This window comes from Narcine bancroftii, chromosome 10 (assembly GCF_036971445.1).
Source record: "Narcine bancroftii isolate sNarBan1 chromosome 10, sNarBan1.hap1, whole genome shotgun sequence".
NCBI classification, from domain to species: Eukaryota; Metazoa; Chordata; class Chondrichthyes; order Torpediniformes; family Narcinidae; genus Narcine; species Narcine bancroftii.
The window spans coordinates 84,675,163-84,696,189 of NC_091478.1; the positions used below are offsets into that span (position 1 = coordinate 84,675,163).

General features: G+C 39.8%; 1 protein-coding gene across 4 annotated transcripts in view; it reads right to left on the minus strand.

Annotated features, from left to right (window-relative positions):
- nkd1 (NKD inhibitor of WNT signaling pathway 1) overlaps window positions 1-21,027 on the minus strand; it is an 88,608-nt gene that overhangs the window by 31,326 nt on the left and 36,255 nt on the right. For all 4 annotated transcript variants that reach the window (XM_069901611.1, XM_069901608.1, XM_069901610.1 and 1 more), the window contains exon 4: window positions 9,575-9,632. In XM_069901611.1, the coding sequence (XP_069757712.1) occupies window positions 9,575-9,632 (58 nt within the window). The remainder of the gene's footprint in view (window positions 1-9,574; window positions 9,633-21,027) is intronic.

A 21,027-nucleotide genomic window follows, 5' to 3' on the forward strand; every position in this document is an offset into this window, starting at 1 on the left:
ACACCCGGTACGTTTTGAAGGGTGGGAAGAAACCGGACAACCCGGGGAAAACCCACAGAAACACGAGGAGAATGTATAAACTCCTTACAGACAACGCGGAATTCGAATCCCAGTCGCCGGCACTATAACAGCGTTGAGCTAACCGTGCCACCCTCTAAGCAGTAAAAATAAAGTAATGTTTTGCAAGAAGCAAACTGCTGAAGGAACTCAATGTGTTAAGCATCTGTGATGGAAGGGAAAGGACTATCAGCATTTCAAGTCAGGAATTTGCATCGGGGTCTGAAAGGGAAGATAGCCAGTGTGCAGTGAACTGAGATTCACTGGTGGTGTGTTATGTAATGCTCTGCCCCCATCTACCCATATGTAATGCTTGTTTCCCGCTTAAACCTTGAGCCCCTCTGAAGACCACTGTAAGACTCTACCCTCAGTTATGCTAATAAAAGCTTATGTTCTCCCTCCAGTTGTAAGAGCTTTTATTCACGCTACACAGTTTAAAGAGGAGAGGGGCCAAATGATGGCCAAGAAGGAGTGAAGGATGCCGGACAGTGGAGCCAGGTGGGGGAGAGGAGGGGCAGGATTGAGAGACAGCTGAGGAAGGAAACACGGAGAAAAAAACGTGGAGGAGGGGAAGGCAAGGATGGAAACAGCTGCTGGAGAGAGCAGGAAGACAGAGGGCGGAGTGGATGCCAGGTTGTAGGCACTTTGGCTGCAGCTCCTGTCGGTGTCCGTCCCTATTTAGGGATATATTGATCAAAACATCTGCTCAATTTTCACAGATCAATCACAGTTCCTGTCTCACCCAAAGCCAGCGACATCTTTTTCCCCCCACAGGTGCTACTCATTGAGCCGGGTTCCTCCAGTAGCACTTTAATTTGCTCCTATTCCAGCATCTGCAATCTCCCTGTCTCCAAATTTAATATCCTGCCCATCATTTATAGAGCAACTCTTCTAAGATTTGAAAATTCACACAAAAGAAATGCATCATTACAAATGCAACAAATTCAGCTAGAGAACATACAATTGTCAAGAGAAATGACTCCAATTTTAATCTTACAAAGAGGAATTTAAAAACTCTTCAGTAACCCTAGTAACTTTCAACTGTGTATCAGAAGTATCACAGTATCAATTCAGTAGTTGTAATATATAGGGAGCAACTCCAGTTCACATACAGATTACAATAGGAATGCTTTAAATCAAAGAAAAAACTGGACCTTTTCTGCCCTCTGCAAACAATCTTACAATTGGTTAAAGTGTCACTGATGTCAACCCGTGGCATATGCGATTGATGCAGATGGAAGGAAAAGGAAAAGGAATTACTTAAAAGCTGCAGTAAGGCTCCTTGATTTTCTTTTCCATTCCAAAATCCAATATATGTGCTAGATACACCAGACAATTAGAGACAAACGGTTTCTTTCCACTTTACTATCACTTTAAATCCGACACGAGGTAAAAGTCATAACCTTTAAGTTGCAGTTCCATTATGTCAACATCTGCTCTCACAGTTCAACGCTTTGATGTTTATTTTGTTCATTCTACAGTTCAAAAGTACTCCTCTCTCACCAAGTAAATTCTCATCTTAGGAAACTGCAATCTTGCCTTCCTAGCATTGAGGAAACAATCATTTTGGACATTTTTCCAGAACTGACTGAAGTTATGTTGTACGGGTTTTTAAAAAATTTTGTAGCTTACTCTGTCATTAAAAAAAACACAGCAGTTATACACCTTCCCAACAATTCAGAATTTCAAGGAATTTTTTTTTATTCATCCCAGATAAACAAAAGGAAACTTTCTAAAATTTGGATCAATTTGCACATTGTTTTCCATGCTGATCACACATAAAGATGATTTTAAGCAAACTAATGATAAATTCAAATTAAAATTGCTTACATAGGGGAATTGGATGAAGCAGTATGTCATTAGTACCTGACATTTTTCCAAAGAAATCTTTAATTGGTGAATTTCATGATTCTTGTTTACATTGGGAAATGATTGGTCATGAGTTTAATGATACCTTTTATCACATCTAAAACAGGTGAAACCCAATTTCGAGGCAGCTTGCATTTTATGAATATGATCCACAATATGTCAGAGATTCACAGAGAGCTTGAATCCAAAAATCTAAATTTTATCTCCACTCATTACAAATCTTAAAGCTTGCTTATTCATGTTTTACAATATGTTATTTTATAATAACCAGACTCCATTCTGGTTGCTGTGCAATAGCTGCTATGTAAAAAGTGCATCTCACCTGGAAGCCAAGTACAAAACCTGTACAGAGTGGCTGGAGTTAAACCATATGTTCTACATCACTGTGGAATCCAAGAACCTTCACAGCTATACGAGGTGTGTTTTATTGCCAGATATAATATCAAATGCTGCTTTTTAAAAAAAAACAACTTTCCAAATGACTCCATCATACTCCCAACAACCCAGAGATGCACACTGAAAAGGGATTCATCAATTTTTCATGGGAAGATGATTTTTCCTGCTAATCCATACTCTGCTGGAGCTGTGGTAACAACATAGCTGCTCCCAGTGCAGATCCGGGAGAGCAGGGATCGGAGACACACCGCTGTGCTGCAGGAATGCTGAAAGTCATGTAAATCCTTTAAACAGCCTGTTATTAGGGCCTACACTGTTTTCTGTTCATCCGTATCCAAGATGGTTCCAGCAGACCAGGAGAGGTTGCAAACTCTAGGGGATCAGCAGACACCAGAGTGGGAAAATGCCCTCATGCTGAGAAGGAGAAGCCTGGGAAATAATCTTGCAGGAAATGTGACCATGGCAGTAGACCAATGGTGGTGGGGGGGCTCAACGACTGAATGACCTGCACAGGCTGTGAGCTGCTGGGGATTGGTGGCCGATGGACTCACACTAGGCTGCAGGAGACTGGAGGCTGGCCACTGGTGGACTCGTACCGAACTGCAGGCTGCTGGAGACTAGCTCATGTGGAACCAGGTATCAGGACCAGGATTTGAGAGGGTGCCAAGGGCAAGAAGGACTTCCAAAGGGGTCTCAGGCACTGAAAGCTTTGTGACTGTGTCAGAGGTGCAGACTTGGGAGCTTTGATTTTCCAAAAGGTTGAAGAGAAGGCCATGCAGCAGTAGAGGCTACAAGAACACTGGGGGAAAATCCACAGATGCTTGGCGAGTCTGAAAGGACTCTCTTTGGTTCACTTGCTCTTATTGTTGAGGGTGGTGGGCAATGCTAGTCACCTCTATGTATGTCTTTACAGTAGGCAAAAGTAGGCCAATTATGTGCATTATTACATTTTGTGCATTAGTAGATAATGATAAAGGAACCTTGAATATCTTTAGAGTACATTTAATAAACAAAACTCTTGACTCTACAACACCCATTTTGAAAGCATCATTTCCAATGAATAATTTAAGAATTTATATATCCAACAGCAAGAACCTCAGGAAAGTGGATTAAATAAAGCAGCTGTACCCACCACAAACATAATTACCACGGATCAATCTATTTACATAGACATTCACAATGACTCATTAGCAAATTTACTACTATCACCAGGTTAAAAGCAAAACTAAAATTTTAAATAGCATCCTCAGATAAAATAAGATGTTCAAACACATTTTAATGTAGTCACCATTTTAGTTAATGCTGCAACATTGGTGTAGTGTATATATGTGATATCCAAATTACCACACTATTTCAAATCATATTATTTTCTTGCTGATAATGGGGATAATTTAATAATTGAATTACATAACAAGGTAAGTTACAACTTCAAAGTTGCAGTTATAGCTTCAAAAGTTATAACCAAGAACTACTTTGGTATATTATTGAAATCTAGAAGGAGGAACTAGGTGATTACATATACAGTACATCTCGGATTATCCAAAATCGGATTCTCCAAAATCCTAATTTATCCAAATTTCTTTTAAAAGTTCAGATAAATGAAGATACTTGAAACAAATCAGAAATCTTCATTTATCCAAAATTTTTTGCAGCCGAACTGACCTCACAGGTTGAAGAAAATTTCATTTAACATGAAATTAGAATGACGATTGTCCTCGTTTCAGGTAATTTCTTCACCTCTCTCGTTCCATCTCTTCTTTACCTTCTCCTATTGACTTTTCATTCCAACCCCCTTTCTCAAACTGCACGCTACTGTCTCCCAGACGCAAGCGGTTGGAAGAATCCCTTGTCCTGGTGTCATCAAGGAGAGTGGCCTCCCGGGCAGGAGTGGGACCTCGAGCACAGTGGCATTCTAACCCCTTCCCTCCCACCCTCCTCTCCCCTTCCCTCCTTCCTCAGCACACCGGATGCTAATGCTGACTCCAAATCCTCCCCTCAGCCTACTTCCTGGTGTGTGTGAGCAATAGGCCAAGGGAGGATTTGGAGTCAGGGCTCCGGCGTCAGGAGCTCTAGTGACAGGGGAGACAGGAGCCCACCGACAGTGAATGTTCCACTGGCCCAGGAAGCCTCCCTGGGAATCAGCGGCAACGGTGGGTTTGTGTTGGGGATTGGCAGCAGTGGTTGGGAAATCTCGGTGATCGGCGGCGGCCACTATTTTTTTTGGTGAGAATTAAACATTATTTTAAATGCTTAAAAAGCCTTCTCTTATTATTTGTTGTTGCTTAAACATTGATAGAAGTGATTTGCTGTTGGTACTGGGCTGTTTTTTTTTTAAATGACCATTTCTCCAAAAAAAAGTTTCTTTGACATAGGCCCAGTCCCAACCATTTCAGATAAATGGAATTGTACTGTAGTAATTAACTATGATTCATAACCTTTGTGTGGAAAAGAAAATTTACCTTGAAACTTTCAAAATAGAGAAATTGATAGAGAAGTTGATCTGCAGCTGATGGCAATTTAATAGCTTGTGTTGCATTATACTTCATTTTATTTCCCAGGATGAAATATGGGGAATAAAATTCAGGCACTGTGTGAACCAACTACCTAAATCATGCCATTCCAGTTTGCAATACAAAATAGATTGATGTTACTTCTGCATTCAGAATTCAGATCATCTTGCCTGACAGCAATAAAGGGGTTGTCCAGAAGTAGTTCAGTGAGCAAAATGAAATCAAGTGTGGATTAGTAGTCAAAGGAGAAAAGGCCTTGATTCATGCTCGATGACTATATGACTCAATGAACTGTTTGATCAATAATTAAATTACAACTTCAGGATCTTGAAATTACACTTTGGTTTCCCAATCATGTGTGTGGGCTATCCCAGAACAGGATTGTTTTCATCTTTAGGACTCTTAGCTCTTGTTGAGAAGCAGCTCAGAAAATGTTTAAACAACAAATAATAAATAGTCACTTCTCTGTGACTCTGGACAAATCCATTTTACAACCTTTTCACGAATATCAAGTGTCTGACCTTTCTGAACCCCATGTGGGTCCTTGTCAAAGGCCTTACTAAAGTCCATGTAGACACAATCCATAGCCCTTCCTTCATTTACTTTCTTGGTAACTTCCTCAAAAAAACTCTATAAGACTCGTTAAACACAATCTAGCATGCACAAACCATGCTGTCTATCCTTAATCAGCCCTTGGCAGTCCAAATACATGTATATCCGATCTCTCAGAACACTCTCCAATAATTTACCTACTACTGACATCAGGCTCACCAGCCTGTAATTTCCTGGTTTACTTTTGGAGCCTTTTTTAAACATGAGCTACCCTCTAATCCTCCAGCACCTAACTCATGGATAAGGATGTTTTAAATATTTCTACACTAGTTGTCCTCAAGGTCTGAGGGAATATCATGTCAGGCCCAGGGACTTATCTACCTTTATTCGCTGTAAGGCAGCAAGCACCCCTCCTCTTTAATCTCTATATGTTCCATGCCACTACTGCTTGTTTCCCTTCCTTCCTTATACACAATGCCAGTTTTCTGAGTAAACACTGATGCAAATAAAAACTGTTTAAGATCTCTCCCATCTCATTAGGCTCCACACATAGACGACCACTCTGATCTTCTAGGTGAACCAATTTTGCCTCTTACTATCATATACTAATAGAAACTCTTCAGGTTTATCTTCACATTTTATGCCAAACCAACCTTGTGTCTTCTTTTTGTCTTTCTGATTTCCTTCTTGAGTATTTTCTTACATTTTCTAAATTATTCTAGTACTTCATTTGCTCCTTGTTGCCTATACCTGCTATATACACCTCTCTTCCTCTTTACCGGATTGCAAATATCCCTTGAAAACCAAGGTTATTTTGCCTTTAATCCTGACAGGAATAGGCAAACTCTGCACTCTCCAAATTTTGCCTTTGAAGGCCTTCCACTTACTCAATACATTCTTGCAGACAACAACATCCCAGTCCACTCTTCCTAGATACTTTCTCATTTCCACCAAATTGGCCTTTCTCCAATTTAGAATCTCAACTTGAGGACCAGGCCTATCCTTATCCACATTTAACTTGAAACCAATGATATTATGGTTAATGGACCCAAAATGTTTGTCTACACATACTTCTGGTGATCTCACCTGTCTGGTTCCCTAATAGGAGATCAGGTATTGCATCCTCTCTTGTGGGTACCTCTATATATTGATTTAGAAAACTTTCCTGAACACATTTGACAAACTCCAAACAATCCACCCCTTTCACAGTTTGGGAGTCCCAGTCAATATGTGGAAAGTTAAAATCTCCTACTATCACAACTTTCTGTTTCTTATATCGGTCTGCTATCTCTTTACAGATTTACTCATCCAATTCTCTCTGACTATTGGGTGATATATAATACAACCCTATCAGAGTGCTCCCATCTTTCCCGTTCCTCAACTCCATCCATATGGCCTCTGTAGACAAGCCCTCTGGGCTGTCCTGTCTAAGCAGAACTGTGATATGTTCCCTAACTAGCAATGCCACTCCTCCCCCTTTCCTCCCTCCCCCTCTATCACATCTGAAACAACGGAACCCCGGATAATTGAGCTGCCAGTCCTGCCCCTCCTGCAACTGATTCACTAATAGCAATAATGTCATAATCCCATGTCCCAATCCACTCCCTAAGCTCAACTCCCTTTCCAACAATACTTCTTGTATTGAAATAAATACATCTGAGAACATTTCTATCACATACAAACCTTTGATTTCTTTATCCTCCTCCATCTCACTATCTATTCTAACACTCTGGTTCCCATCCCCCTGCCAATCTGAGAGATCGCTTCAACCCTGGAGATCTAAGGGCAGTATAATTGTTCATACCATTGAAGTCTACCACTTGGATTCCCCACATACTGGGAAGCCAGGAAAGATTCGCTTTTGGAATACTCCACCTGTCTGGTTATGTATCACCCAGAATGTATTCAAGTTGGACCTTGGCAGCTGCCACATTCACCTAGTCCAGATGAAGTTTGGCTAGCCGTTTGATCAACACTTGAGTTACCATTTTAATACCTGCAATTAAACTCACAAAGTCCGACTGTGGGCTAATTAAAAAACAAGATTTGCGACTTTTTAGAATCCTTATTTGTTCTGGAATTGATGCTCAGCAAAAAAAAAAATAGTTCTGGAGTCTAGCTGTAAGGGAGTTTGATTTGCACTTTTCTGAGACTCCAGGAGTTCAAGTGTTTCCAAACAGCTGCACACTCCAGCAATGATAAATGTGCGGAGCGGCACAGTTAGTGTAATGGTTAGCACAACACTATTACTGCACCAACAACCTGAGTTCAAACCTGGCACCGTCTGTAAGGATTTTGTATGTTCTCCCTGTGTCTGCATGGGTTTCCTCCCACCCTTCAAAGCGTATGGGGTTTGGAAGTTAAATTGGTCCATTAGGGATGCACAGGCTCATGGGCCTGAAGAGCCTGTTACCATGCTGGATCTCGACAAAAATCATTGCAATGAGCAAACAATGAAACAGAGAATAGGATAGGAAAAATGGATGGTACCGATAAACTGAGGTAAAAGCACTAATTTAAATTACAATACTGAACAAGCTAGACAGCATCTTTGAAGGAAGAAACAGAAATTTTTTTTTCAAAATTGTGATTCCTTCCAATGTTTTATTTGAAATTTCAAGTAAAATTAGGAAAATGGCACTATAAATTTTCCCACTAGCTTTTACCAGAAAAATGGCAAATTTGTATCTGTGCCTCTGACTTGGGTCAGTGTGCCAAGTTTGCTGCATTTCCAAAAAGGAACTTCCTATTTGCATTGCCATTACGACTGAGATCCACTAGTGAATGCTGTTGCAGTAAATTAATGGAGACGTGCGAGAATGAGGTTGGGGTGGAGAGTTGAAATTGGATTGAATTGAAGGGGGGGGGTAGAAACTATTGAAGAAAAATGGCAGACAGTGGTGGCATGAATCAGCCAACATGAGAAAAAAAAGAATTTTAATCGAGAAGCCAAGTAACATGCCAATCAATCAGGTGGAGAAAGGAACCAGGGAACAAAAAGAGTTTTAACATATGTTTTCCCAACTAAGTAGCATTATTCTTGAATAGTTCTTTTTTTTGATGGACTGTGTTAGCACATCTGAAGATATCATATTTCTCATTCATGCACATATACATTTACACATGCAATTCCTCCCCTCACAATTAAACTGTTTGCCGGGACCTACTTAAACTTACAATGAAACTACTGTTCGAAACAGTAAAGATCTGAGAGCTGAACCTACTTGGGATAAAAGAACATTAAACTCTTCACTTCCAGTGCTGTTGAAATATTGACTCAACTATATATAGTTAAAGAGGCCATAGAGAAACATCAATCAAAACAAATTCATAGTTCCGGCAATAATGAAATCCTGCCTTTAAAGCATATGATACAATTTCAACTGAACCACAATGAGTGAAACTGTGATATTACACATTTAGCAAATATTATTAGGCATTTCCATGCCCAATAATAAAACACATTCATCAAAGAAATTGACAATGCTGCTTAACAACCCATGTAACAAAGATAGTATTTTAACAAGTGATAAGTTTTCCAGTTCCATCATGTTTTTCAATGCTTTGGATTCTCTGTGTCCCAGTTTTCTGGGGACAACCAACAAGTTCATATATTCCATGTCTCTTGTTTCCCGGTACTGGTTTTATACCCAACCACTAGTGTTCTTACTGTAAAGATTTACCCATGGACCCAGTTCAGAGTTTACATTATGAAAGGTTGAAAATAGCCAGTGTCCAAAGTGTTAAATATTAGAAGCAACTGTCATGCAAATTTAAATTGAAACCCTAAACAACAGTGTTATTCTGAATATTTCCTCTGGTCATTTTGTAATAAAATATAGCACTTGTATAGGAGCTGAAAACTGAATTGACAGCAGAATTTTGAAAACAGAGTCCCTTCTTATCTGAAGCAAGCTGCACAGAGATACCTTAGTGCTCTGGTCACTTGACAAAACAGGATTTGCCAATACATTGGAATATCTAAAACATGCCCATTATAATACAGATTTTTTTGCAAGGTACACAAATAAATAAACAAAAATATAATTAATTTCTCATACCTGTTCTTAAAAAACTATAATTGAATAGTAATCTCAGAGCACTTGAAGCAAGCAATAACCAAGTTGTAAAAAAAATGAAAATACAGAACTATAACTATTTATTTCCCCTTTTTAAGTGTTGATAGTTACCTTCTAAAGGATAATGTCCTTCACTGTACCCTTCTCTGCTAAATTCTCCAGCCGACCCCTGCAACACAAAACCCAGAGTTAAGTTTCATTCAATGGAAAGTACAGATGTAATTTGTACATTTAAAGGAAGATATTTTCTGTACATAAAGAACACAAGAATGCCACTTTCTTATAACAGAGTGTAATTAACTGTAGGATAAGAACTCCACAAAACATATTGCATTGCAAGTATAGAATGGTTTTCAATAATAATTACATGGAAAACATTTGGTTGCATTATATGTACAACTTACACAGATGCCCAATTTTAGGAGAGGGGGGGTCCCGTATATTAGCTATGAAGGAAACTGATCATGCAACAACCTTTTGATTATAGATCCAGTTCAAAACACTGTAATACTCTGAAACTCAACAAGCACTAAATTTCCACAGGGACACAGTCTGAAACTCAACAAGCACTAAATTTCCACAGGGACACAGTCTGAAACTCAACAAGCACTAAATTTCCACAGGGACACAGTCTGAAACTCAACAAGCACTAAATTTCCACAGGGACACAGTCTGAAACTCAACAAGCACTAAATTTCCACAGGGACACAGTCTGAAACTCAACAAGCACTAAATTTCCACAGGGACACAGTCTGAAACTCAACAAGCACTAAATTTCCACAGGGACACAGTCTGAAACTCAACAAGCACTAAATTTCCACAGGGACACAGTCTGAAACTCAACAAGCACTAAATTTCCACAGGGACACAGTCTGAAACTCAACAAGCACTAAATTTCCACAGGGACACAGTCTGAAACTCAACAAGCACTAAATTTCCACAGGGACACAGTCTGAAACTCAACAAGCACTAAATTTCCACAGGGACACAGTCTGAAACTCAACAAGCACTAAATTTCCACAGGGACACAGTGTTCTCTTCCTTAACTTTCACCTACATATGGACAGTGTTGAAGACTGTGCACTTCCACACAGGGCAGGGAAAGGGTGAGAGGACTTCAATCATAAACAATCTGAAAATCACAATTTTGACTGTGTGAATAGAACAGATAGAAATAAATTTGGGAAAGCTAAATTTACATTGAAGACAGTAGTGTTCCTGTTCCTAATAATAAAAGAGAAAAAAAAATGCCCTGAGATTCCTCAGAGTGAAGCATTCTTAATGTTGGATATGTGTTATTAGGAACTACATTTCCCAGCATGCAATGCATGTAGTTGAGTAGATTCTGGAAGTGATGAATGATGGGGCAGTCACTGGAAGTTGTTTGAAGCAGCACAAGGACAATAAAGTCAGTTTAAGTGTTAAACCCATATAAAGTTGTTGTTCTTGAAAGAACAAGCATAACAGGATACATGTCAGATTCTTTTTATCCTCAACCTCACCTTCCTCTTCTTTTATCCAAGACCACCAATTCCCCTGTAGGCAACTTCCCATTTTATGTCTGTTTCCTCCTCTAGCGTAGCCCCTACTCCTATCCAGCACCCCTCCCCCTTCAACCCATCCTGGAGCGTGGCCTTCATTCTTGTCCTGACCCTGTCTCTCATCCTATCCATCACATTCAATCTTCTCCTCGCCTCTACCTTGCTCGCCTCCCCCTCTGCTGATCCTGCTCTCTTCTCCTAACCCATTCCTTTCCACTATTTCTCAGAAAAATCCTTTTTGTTAGCCTGGCTCCTCCTCCTAGCTACCTTTCCTTTTTAGCTCACTTAGTGTGCCTCTTTTCCCTCCAATTGCAGTTTAAAAAAAATCTAATATTAAATACCAAAACAATACCTTATATTCACAGCCTTCTTATTTCTGTTAAGCTTCTAAGACTTCCTAAAATCCCACCAGTTGATCCAAACCTATATTCTTTTACCTCCTGCTGCAAGATTATTGCCCTTATCATTGTACTCTGAGAATAAGATTCCTTTAAGGAACAATAAATAACTACAAATGTTGAAATAATTAAGGCCACTAAGGGAAGTTTACAGTCATCAAATGGTGATTAACACATTACTAATTCCTCTAATTAAATTCAAGAAAGAGATCAGTTGGAAAAAATGGAATATCTTTGACAGAGCATGTCTCAATTGATTAATGGGGACAATATCAGCGCATTAAAAGCTTCTGTGCTTGTGTAATGTGTTATAAATGGTGAGGCTGTGATTTGTGTCCAGCTGGCAGGATTATATGAACAGAATAAGAAAAACTAACCCAAGATGATGAGAGGCAGGAATGACCATTTTGATTGCAGACAGTAAAAGGAAGCTCCCTAAAGTCGAAGATTTTTTTAAAATTGAGATGCAGCATGGTAACAGGCCCTTCTGGCCCACAAGCCAGTGCTGTCCAAATCCAGCAAGTAACCACAAATCTCATATTAATTTGGAGGGTGGGAGCACCTGGAGGAAACCTACATAGACATGGGGAGAATCTACAAATTCGTTACAAACAGCGCTGGATTCAAGCCTGGGTCACTGGCTCTGTAATAGTGTTGCGCTGTTGTGTTAGTCCAATGATCCCAGGAAAAAAATGAGATGTTATTTATTCCTTAAGTTTGCAAAGGACTTTGGTATAACATTGCAGGGGATCAGAATGGAAGTATGATAGTAATTTAAAGAAGCAGGAAACTAAAAGCTAACGGTCACTCTTTCTAATTTCATTTTGATTTGTCCCTCAGTGTGTAGGTACCATTAAGAATAGTTGCTGGAATGGCTCCAATGACGGTTTGAGATGATTATAACCAACAGATCCAGGAGTAGGCTGTAAGGCCCATTGAGTCTGCTCTACTATTCATCAAGACCATGGTCAATCTTCTGTCTGGTTTTCACATAAAACTTCGTATTTGCTGAAATACCAGAGACCATTTGCACCTTTAGAATACTCCTTCTTCCATATCTTCAGAAGAACAGAGGAAAATAAGGGAAAAGTACTGCTAGATCCCTGAAAATGTGCACCTCTAGCCAAAAGCGCTATGTATAACATTTATCCATTGAGTTTAATAGGTCTTTTCAAAATTGATGTCAATAAACACCATAAAATGGGAAAGTGCCTCTTATATTCCATAGTAAATTCAATAAACCAAATAAACAATGACTTCTGGTTCATCAAAGAGTGTGCACATGTTCAATGTCTGAAACATATATTTGATCTCTATTAAACTACTGATAATGCAGCAACACTTCCTCTCCAGACTGGCAGACAATAGGCCAAAGTGGGCCAATGTTATTTTTTAATGTAGAGATTTAGCATAGTAACTGGCCCTTTCAGCCCATGAGCCCACGTTGTCCAATTGTCCTACCAACCCTAAACATCCTTGGAATGTGAGAGTACACAATTATTCTGCAAAAGTCAATGTAACGATTTTGGAAGCTCGATACAAAATACAATCCATTAGTTTAAGACACAAATGATCAAAAACAAAATTTCTATCCTGGTAAAAACACAATGCTGGAGAAACTCAGCAGTTCAAACTGTGTACTTTATATAGCAAAGGGCTTGAGCCTTCATCAAGGTATGAAAAAATGTAGACAGGCACCCAAACTAAATGATGGGGTGGGGGGAGGAGCACAGTCCCAAATGCAGGAGGTAGTAGGTGGATAAGGGAGGGAGGGCACACCTGCAAGCGGGGGGAGGAAGGACAGCTCTGCGAATGGAGAGGGAAGGGGTACAGAGCTGAAGACAAAGGGAAAGGGAGGTAGAGAAAAGGGGGAGTAGGCTAGCAGAAATTGAAGGTCAATGTAATGGCTGGAGAATACTCAGATGGAAAATAAGTGTTGCTCCTCCAATTTACGGGTAGTCTTGGTTGGACAATACATGAGGTCTTGGACAGTCACGTCAGCATGAGAGTGGGGCACGGATATGAAGTGGCTGCCTACTGGGAGATCCCTGTCACTGATGTAGACAGAGCAAAGGTGCTCCGCGAAGTGATCTCTCAGTCTGTGTCCAATGGAGAGAAGGCCACAGCAGGAGCACTGTATGCAGAAGACAACTCCTAGAGTTAAATCGCTTCACTGAGCACCTTCGTTATGTCCACGTCAGTGACAGGAATCACCCAGTGGCCAACCACTTTAATTCATGAAGTGGGAACCATGTTGGCCCCGCAAGGTACTTTAAGAGATTCTTGATGATTCTCTGAATCAGAACTGATCACTGCATTTTCAGCCAACTACTTCATGATAAGGAAGGGGAGCTTCTTTCAGTCTCCTCCTGTCCTTGTCATCTCAATTTTCTCCACTACCTTGACTGATGCCCCGAGGGTGTAGGTTTGCCTTTACAATTAAGCAAGGATGAAATTAGACACAATGGATGTAATAGCAATTGGACAATTTGATAATGCTCATGAAAACCTGTTAACCAAAGCGAGACCAAAAAACTTAACGAGCATCAGGTTTGGATTAAGGTGGCTTTGAAAAGGAACAAGTCCTCAGCTCAGGTTGGATTGAACCAGGATGATTCTTCATTAATAAATCCACTAATTCTTAATATTTAATAAACAAGTGAACTATTTCGTGTTAGTCGGGGCCATTTAAAGCCTGTGTAATTCTGGGTCAAGAGCATGAATGCCATATGCACAGGGTCAGGTTAAAATTAGCTCTCAGGTTGTGTCGGGCTCAGATAGGGCTCTAATGTTATACCAAGGCAGATCTCCAACAGTTGCTCTCAAGATTTACACACAAGATATAGCCACTTCAGCAAAATTCTAGGTGCTAAGCTACACAGGTGCACTATTCTCCAACACAGAGTTAACACCATTAGAACAGGAGTCAAGGGGAGAAACATGGACACATAACCTTCATTTTTCTCCATCTTAAGGGCCTGAGCAGCCAAACAATGAGCTCCTCCAACCAGACTCAGTAAAACTCCTAAAATCCGGGCTACTCGGGGATTGGGTCGGTCCAGATTTTCTGGATTGTGGGGCAACACTTTAAAATTCAAATTTAAGCAGGAGTAAAGAAGAGATGAATAGGTGATTTTTTAAAAGTTTATTAACAATTTTTTTCACATAAAAAACAAAGTACAAAATAACAAATAATTATTTATTTGTTTATTTGTTCATTTCCGCGACTTCTATGCATCTGTGGTGGTTAGACACACACATACGCACACAAGCGCCCATTACATTTTAAAAGTTTGAGAGTTTTTGAGATGACTGGATTCTTGGGCGGTCGGGATTCCTGGCATCCAAATTTTTGAACTTTTACTGTATAAGCATTGATCCTGCTTCCCACCAACCAGAGCAGAAAAGTTCATGAAGAGATGGTCTTTCCCAATCAATGCCCAGCTGAGAATCCACTCTGGGCTCACACGAATGATGAACAATTGGTCTCTGATCAGCAAAACAACTGACTCATTTCCCTGCAAGTCAAATATGGAGGAATCATGGAAACACACAACCTGTGCTCCTTTTTTGGAGAAATAAAAATAACTTAGGAAAGACCAATAAATAAGACATTGTTTTCTTACTCAGAGTAACAAAAGAAAAGCAACACTACATTCTGGGCTACTATTGCAATGAAACTTTTGAGTTACATTTTCTATGTTGTAATTTATAATTGATTTTAAGTCCAAAGAGCCAATATTAAGCATGAGTCCAACTAAAATCTGAATGCATTGTGCACAGTTGTAAAACCAGCTGTTTGGCGCAGTTGCATCAAATGACATTTGGCACCAAGTCCACTTCCTGCTGCTCCCCTTGCCCTGATCACTGACAAAGAAGGTATCAGTAACTTGCATCAGCATACATGATCTATGACAAAGGATCAAAAGCTGCTCTGAATTCAGGTGTGTGAGGCATGCACAGAGATATAGTGAAATCCACGCAAGAATCATCACTGGTAAGATTGCTTGGATTTTCTGTACAGTTGCTCTCAGTTGGGCCCACAGGCTCCGCTCACTGGGTGGTCAGCACTCAAGTGTTCAACTCACTGATATGACCTGGATTCTTTAATGTTTGAACTGTGTGCGGCTGTCATTTAAATCAATAGTCAGTGTTTATTAATAGGATCATGGAAAAACTAGTGACACTGTGTATACATTTCATTTCTGAGACGATTCAAGTAGCACGCTGTGGGGATACTGTGTCTTGAGGACTCTATTTCTGAAGGATGAAATTACAACAGTTAAATCCATGTCGGCTACATGCAAGCACTGAACAGCAGAGCATTCCAGTATCTTTGCTTTTCACATTCCATTAAGATTTCAGAATAAGACCAATGTTCAGAATTCTTGCTTTATATCATTTTCCGCAAAAGCTAAACACAAGTATATTATAGCCTCATAAATAGCTCATACAGGTGCCATGTTATTTTTTTTTTAAATCCTGAAGTCACAAACAGAGGAAAATATAGCCTGTTTTTTGGTTGGGTGAGTGGTAAAAATTGACTTAAGCCCCTTTCACATTGGCAAACCATTAAATTGGTGAGTGAACGAACAAAATTGGAAAACCAGTAGCACTGTTCACACTGGACCAAGAAAAATGGTCTGTGCACCCTTTCACTCTTCCTACCCAGCAGCGCAGACCAAAGGGGTGCCTATCCTTCAGCGGAGATATCCAGAGTGTCACATCGAGTGATGGAAGACCTGCCCTCCCAGAATTTCATGCAGCAGAAAAACCCCTCCATGAAAGCTCCATGAATTCAGCCCTTTCATTATGTCAAGGCATACAGAGATCCAGGGGCTTTAAAGGAAACGGTGGCTGGTTCCTTGCCTGCCCACAGTCTCTTTCTCTCCCTTCCCTGTCTCTCACAGATGTATCTATCCTTGATTGTTGTACGTACCCACTTTGTTTTGTGCGTGTGCGTGTATTTCCCATGTTCTCTATAATTTGTACACATACGTGTTTTATTGTAGCTACCATTTTCCCACACTCCTTTATAAATTTTGCACATATGTTTTATTAAATTGTGCGTGTATTTTCCTGTGCTTTTATTCACGTGTGTTTTATTCCCACTACAATTTTCTGATACTGGAATAGGTTTACATAGGTCTGCACAACATCATGGGCTGAAGGGCTCATACTGTGCTGTATATAGAGCTTAATTATGTTTTAATTAAGCATGAATAACTTTACAAGATCACAATACATTGATCAGGATTTTGAATTTAGTAAAATGAATACAAAGTTTATCCTTTCTTTTTAAATCAGTGTTGTTATTTGGACGAATTTCTTTTGTTTCCTTCATATTCCTGCATGCACGCAAGAATGTCATCAACGCGTCACTAACACCAGGAGCCTAGGTGCATGAAATGGTCAATGTGCAGGTTCCAATAGTTGATTTGTTCTTCTTCTGTACTCTTGAGGCCAGGTCTTGTTGAAAACCAACAGAGTCCAGAGTGGAGTCACATGGTGGAAGGGAGCTGGCATTTGTGGGCAGCAATTGGTAAATAGAAAGATGGGGGCCTTTTTCCAGGGACTAACACAGACTGCATGTCCTGCAACATCATCTGCCATGGTACAGGGTTGTGTGGAAGATAGGATCGCAGACAATACGTTGAGGGTTGCACATAATTGGATACTGCTGCAGGGGACAAATTCACAAAACATGTATTGGGCATATTGCCTCCCACTGACCTCTGGTTTAAGGTATCTGCTGAGGTACAGGACAATCTCCAAGTAAATTTTATTTCTCTTTTAGATAGAATTGGGTTTGCCATCATAAACATTAAGATAGAGAAACTTTATCTTCTTGATATACCTTGACAAAACATTTATATCCTACTTGCTAATGGTTCCCTCGCATAAATTTACATTAGGTGAAACTCCCGTTATCTGGAATTCAAGCACTTGGCAACCTCAGCAACTGGCAAGAAAAAATTCACAGAAAATAAATAATAAATAGAATTAATAAACATTTAAATAAAAGTTTAAAATTGCAAATGTTCTCTGAAGCAACACATAAGCCTTTGTTAAAGATGGAAGCAAATATTCAGCCGGCAGAATGCCTTGGTCATGCTTTGGTCGTAGCAATTTTTTGAATAAAGTTGTGTGAAACAGCAATGGCGTCGCCCAGAATGAGGAGCTGGTTGATGCCGCTCGTCGTTTGGGTGACTCTCTTAAAGTGTCTCCTTATTGTTATCTTTATTAGTACATTATTAAGGATTTATCTGCAAACTTGGGTGGTAGGGGGAGAGTTCTTATGATGTCATTATTCATCTTTCAGAAGAGTCCGTGGAAAGGGAGGAACCTACTGATGCAGCGATGGTTAAATGTTTTCAAACAATATGAATGAAAATAAAGTAAAATGCTTTAAGATTTATATATTCATGCAAGTCAATTTTGTTCAGCGCAAGTACAGTATGGTATTTTTGTCTTTTCAACTCTATTCATGATGCTTGTGCATTAGTAAGAGTGAATCTCCAGCAACCGGAAAACTTGCTTATCTGGCATATACCAATCCCCAAGGGTGCTGGATACCAGAGGTTTACATATTAGACAAATACATTGTCTAATAATCCAAAATGTTACTGCAACTCAGCTCTGTAACGTCAGCGTTGCATGAGCGAACCTGAGTAAAAGATGCATCATTCTTGTAGGCAATGTTTCCTTAAAAGGAATGTTATCACAAAGGTGAGAGTTTATCACCTTTTTTGATCTTTTTTAAACAGAGTATAATTTTAGTCTGTAACTGATTTCACTATTTTGTGCTTCAATCCCTAAAAGTTAACAGATGTGGCACAGCAAGGTTTAAATAAAGGTCCCTGATAGCCATGCAAAGATATAAGACTTTAAAGCCACTATTAAAATTTGACCATGCACCATATATTGAAACTTCAAGCAGAGGGACTTAAGTGGATTATATGGTTAAAACGATGAAAGAGTCTGCACATTTCAACTTTCAATAGTTTTTATTCATGACATTGTTTCTTTAAATCCTCCAAGTGTGTTAGTAACCTTTATTCTCTGATAATAAAGAACAAGGTCACAATCTTCTTACCAGCGTTTTAAGTTCAAGTGGGTAGAAACTTTGTCAAAAAAATGAGGCGCTTGCCCCGTCTTTGCCCCTAGGCTTGACAATATCTATCACAGTGGTCTGCATCCTGGCCAATCAAGAGAAGTAGCAGAAGGTTGCATAATCCAGGATCTGCAGTGAAGATCGATCGCGAGCTACATTGGCTGAAACATTTGGACAAGTATAGAAAATTCAAATTCAGAACAATGAGTTCTTAGACGCTTTCCCATTGCTATTTTAACTTCTGTTGGGTTCCAGTTGTTCTTCTGAATTCTCTTTTGAACCAGGTGGATCGAGTTAAAGCTCTCCTCTATTTTTTTTTCAAAAAGTCCAATTCGTGAAGAAAAACAGATTGAAAAGATATGTCTGTCTATCATGATGTAGCATTAGTGGAATGCAGACCTTACCACAGGATATGAGCAATTCAAGATGTGTATTTACCAACACGGAAGGCAAAGGCAATATATAATTGGAATCTTCAGTGTGGCAGCCACAAGAATTTGTTTAAAAAAAATTCAGATCATATCTGGTTTGGATTATTGTGATCAGACAGGCAGATGTGTTCATCTTTCCAAGTTATTTCACATTCATCAATGATTCATGACAAGCCATAAAGAAATCTTCTAAACAGACCTACACAATAGGTGATTGCAAGCCCACAGACCTCAACTGAAACAGTGAACAAAGAGAACCACAAACTGAAGATGCTGGAATCTAGAGCAGACAAAGAAAAAATTGCTGGAGAATTTCAGCAGGTTAGACAGAATTCCATGGGTGGAAATGATTACCAGGAGGACTCTTTCTCAAGACTAAAGAGGAGATGGGGTGGGGGAGGGGGAATATTATGTTTTGCAGTAAAAAGTATCCTTTATAGTTTCCCCATGCCAATGTTATTTTCATACAAGATAATTATGACAACCTAATGAGAAGGTAATTGAAAGGTTTGGAGAATGGTCAACTTTCAGGGCTATATTTTGATTCGGAATGACATTTGTTTATTCCACATAAATTTATTATATGGAAATGCTCACTTTTAAGAAAGTAAAAAGATAAAAGTAATGATAAAATAATTATTCCCATAATTTTGGTTGTCTGCATGGATATTGCAGTCGGCATTAATGAGAATAGCAGGATAGAAATGTAGATGTCTATAGATCTACTTCTTCGGCATAATTCCTGAAATGGAGAGCAACAGTAATGTTTCTGGGTTTTTTGATATTCCGGTTCATCTTGGGGCATGAGGTCTCACATATGTAATTTTATCACTTTCTGTGCCATGATGATGTCAAGTAAGTTCTAAGGAAGACAATCACTGGTTTTGCTCCTAAATGGTATTGCTGCTATTTAAGATAATCAGGTCCATGCCCAGAGATGGGGAATCGATTCAAATCAGTTCTTTGTTTCAACTTATCTCATGCTTCCAATCACCCAACCAACCCCATCCCATCATAGTCTCCTAAATGCATTCCCACATCCAAAAGTCACAACATTCACCCAAAAATCTTTGATATCTGGTCAATACCTTCCATCCCATCAGTCTCATACTTCTCCAGCCAATCACCCACCAAAACTGTACCTTCTAAATTGCAGCATCTAGGTAGGCCTCCTGGGACCTGGGGGTGAATACTGAGGCAAAGGTGCTGGAAGCACCTTTTAAATCGCAGGGGGAATTGATCCATTAAATCGCTAATCCGGCGATTTAAGGAGGATCCTGCCCCTCAATGATTCACCATGCACTCACTGGAAGTACTGCCGGATGTTCAGATGCTGGCTGTCCAGTGATGCAAGTACGCGCTGATGTCACCAGAATAAGCGGATGGGCCACCTTCCTGTTCAAATCGCCTATGGACACGACCTAGGTAAGTTTAACTGGGTTCCCTGACTACCTCTGAGGTAGGTCAGGGACCCGGATGGATTCCGACAAGATTGACCGGGTCGGATCCTTTCTAACTGCTGTATAACTAGGGCGCTAACCGGGAAAATTGTCCAGTTAACCCCATTTTAAAACCGGATAGCAGTTTGAAAGGGCCTGCTGATCTCTGATGTCCTGCTGATCAATCCCACAGCCTAACTCCACCCAATCATCCTCATCCACAAGCCTTATCTCTCGTGTCACTCTCTAGCTATCACTCACTATGCGCCCAGCTCCAATGGGCCTCCAACCACCAGCCATTGCTCTTTCCATCTCCTCAACACTGCATCACCCCTCAGATCCTAAGTTCACAATTTTCCTTCACATGCTCTGCAAAGGATTAGAGGGCAACACGAGGTACCCAACAATGGGGCCATGGTCATTGTTGTGCTGCAGAACCAGCTTGTAACATACCTTTGGTTGTTCTGATCAATTTCTAAACTGGAATTATTCCAAATGCCGAGAAGCATGGGGAGAAATATACTGTACACCAACTGGGTCAAATATTACTTTCCATGACAAATTTCACATTCACCAAATGTAAGCAACCATTGTACATCTTGAATTACTCAATAACACATTTAACAAAGTTCCAATTCCCC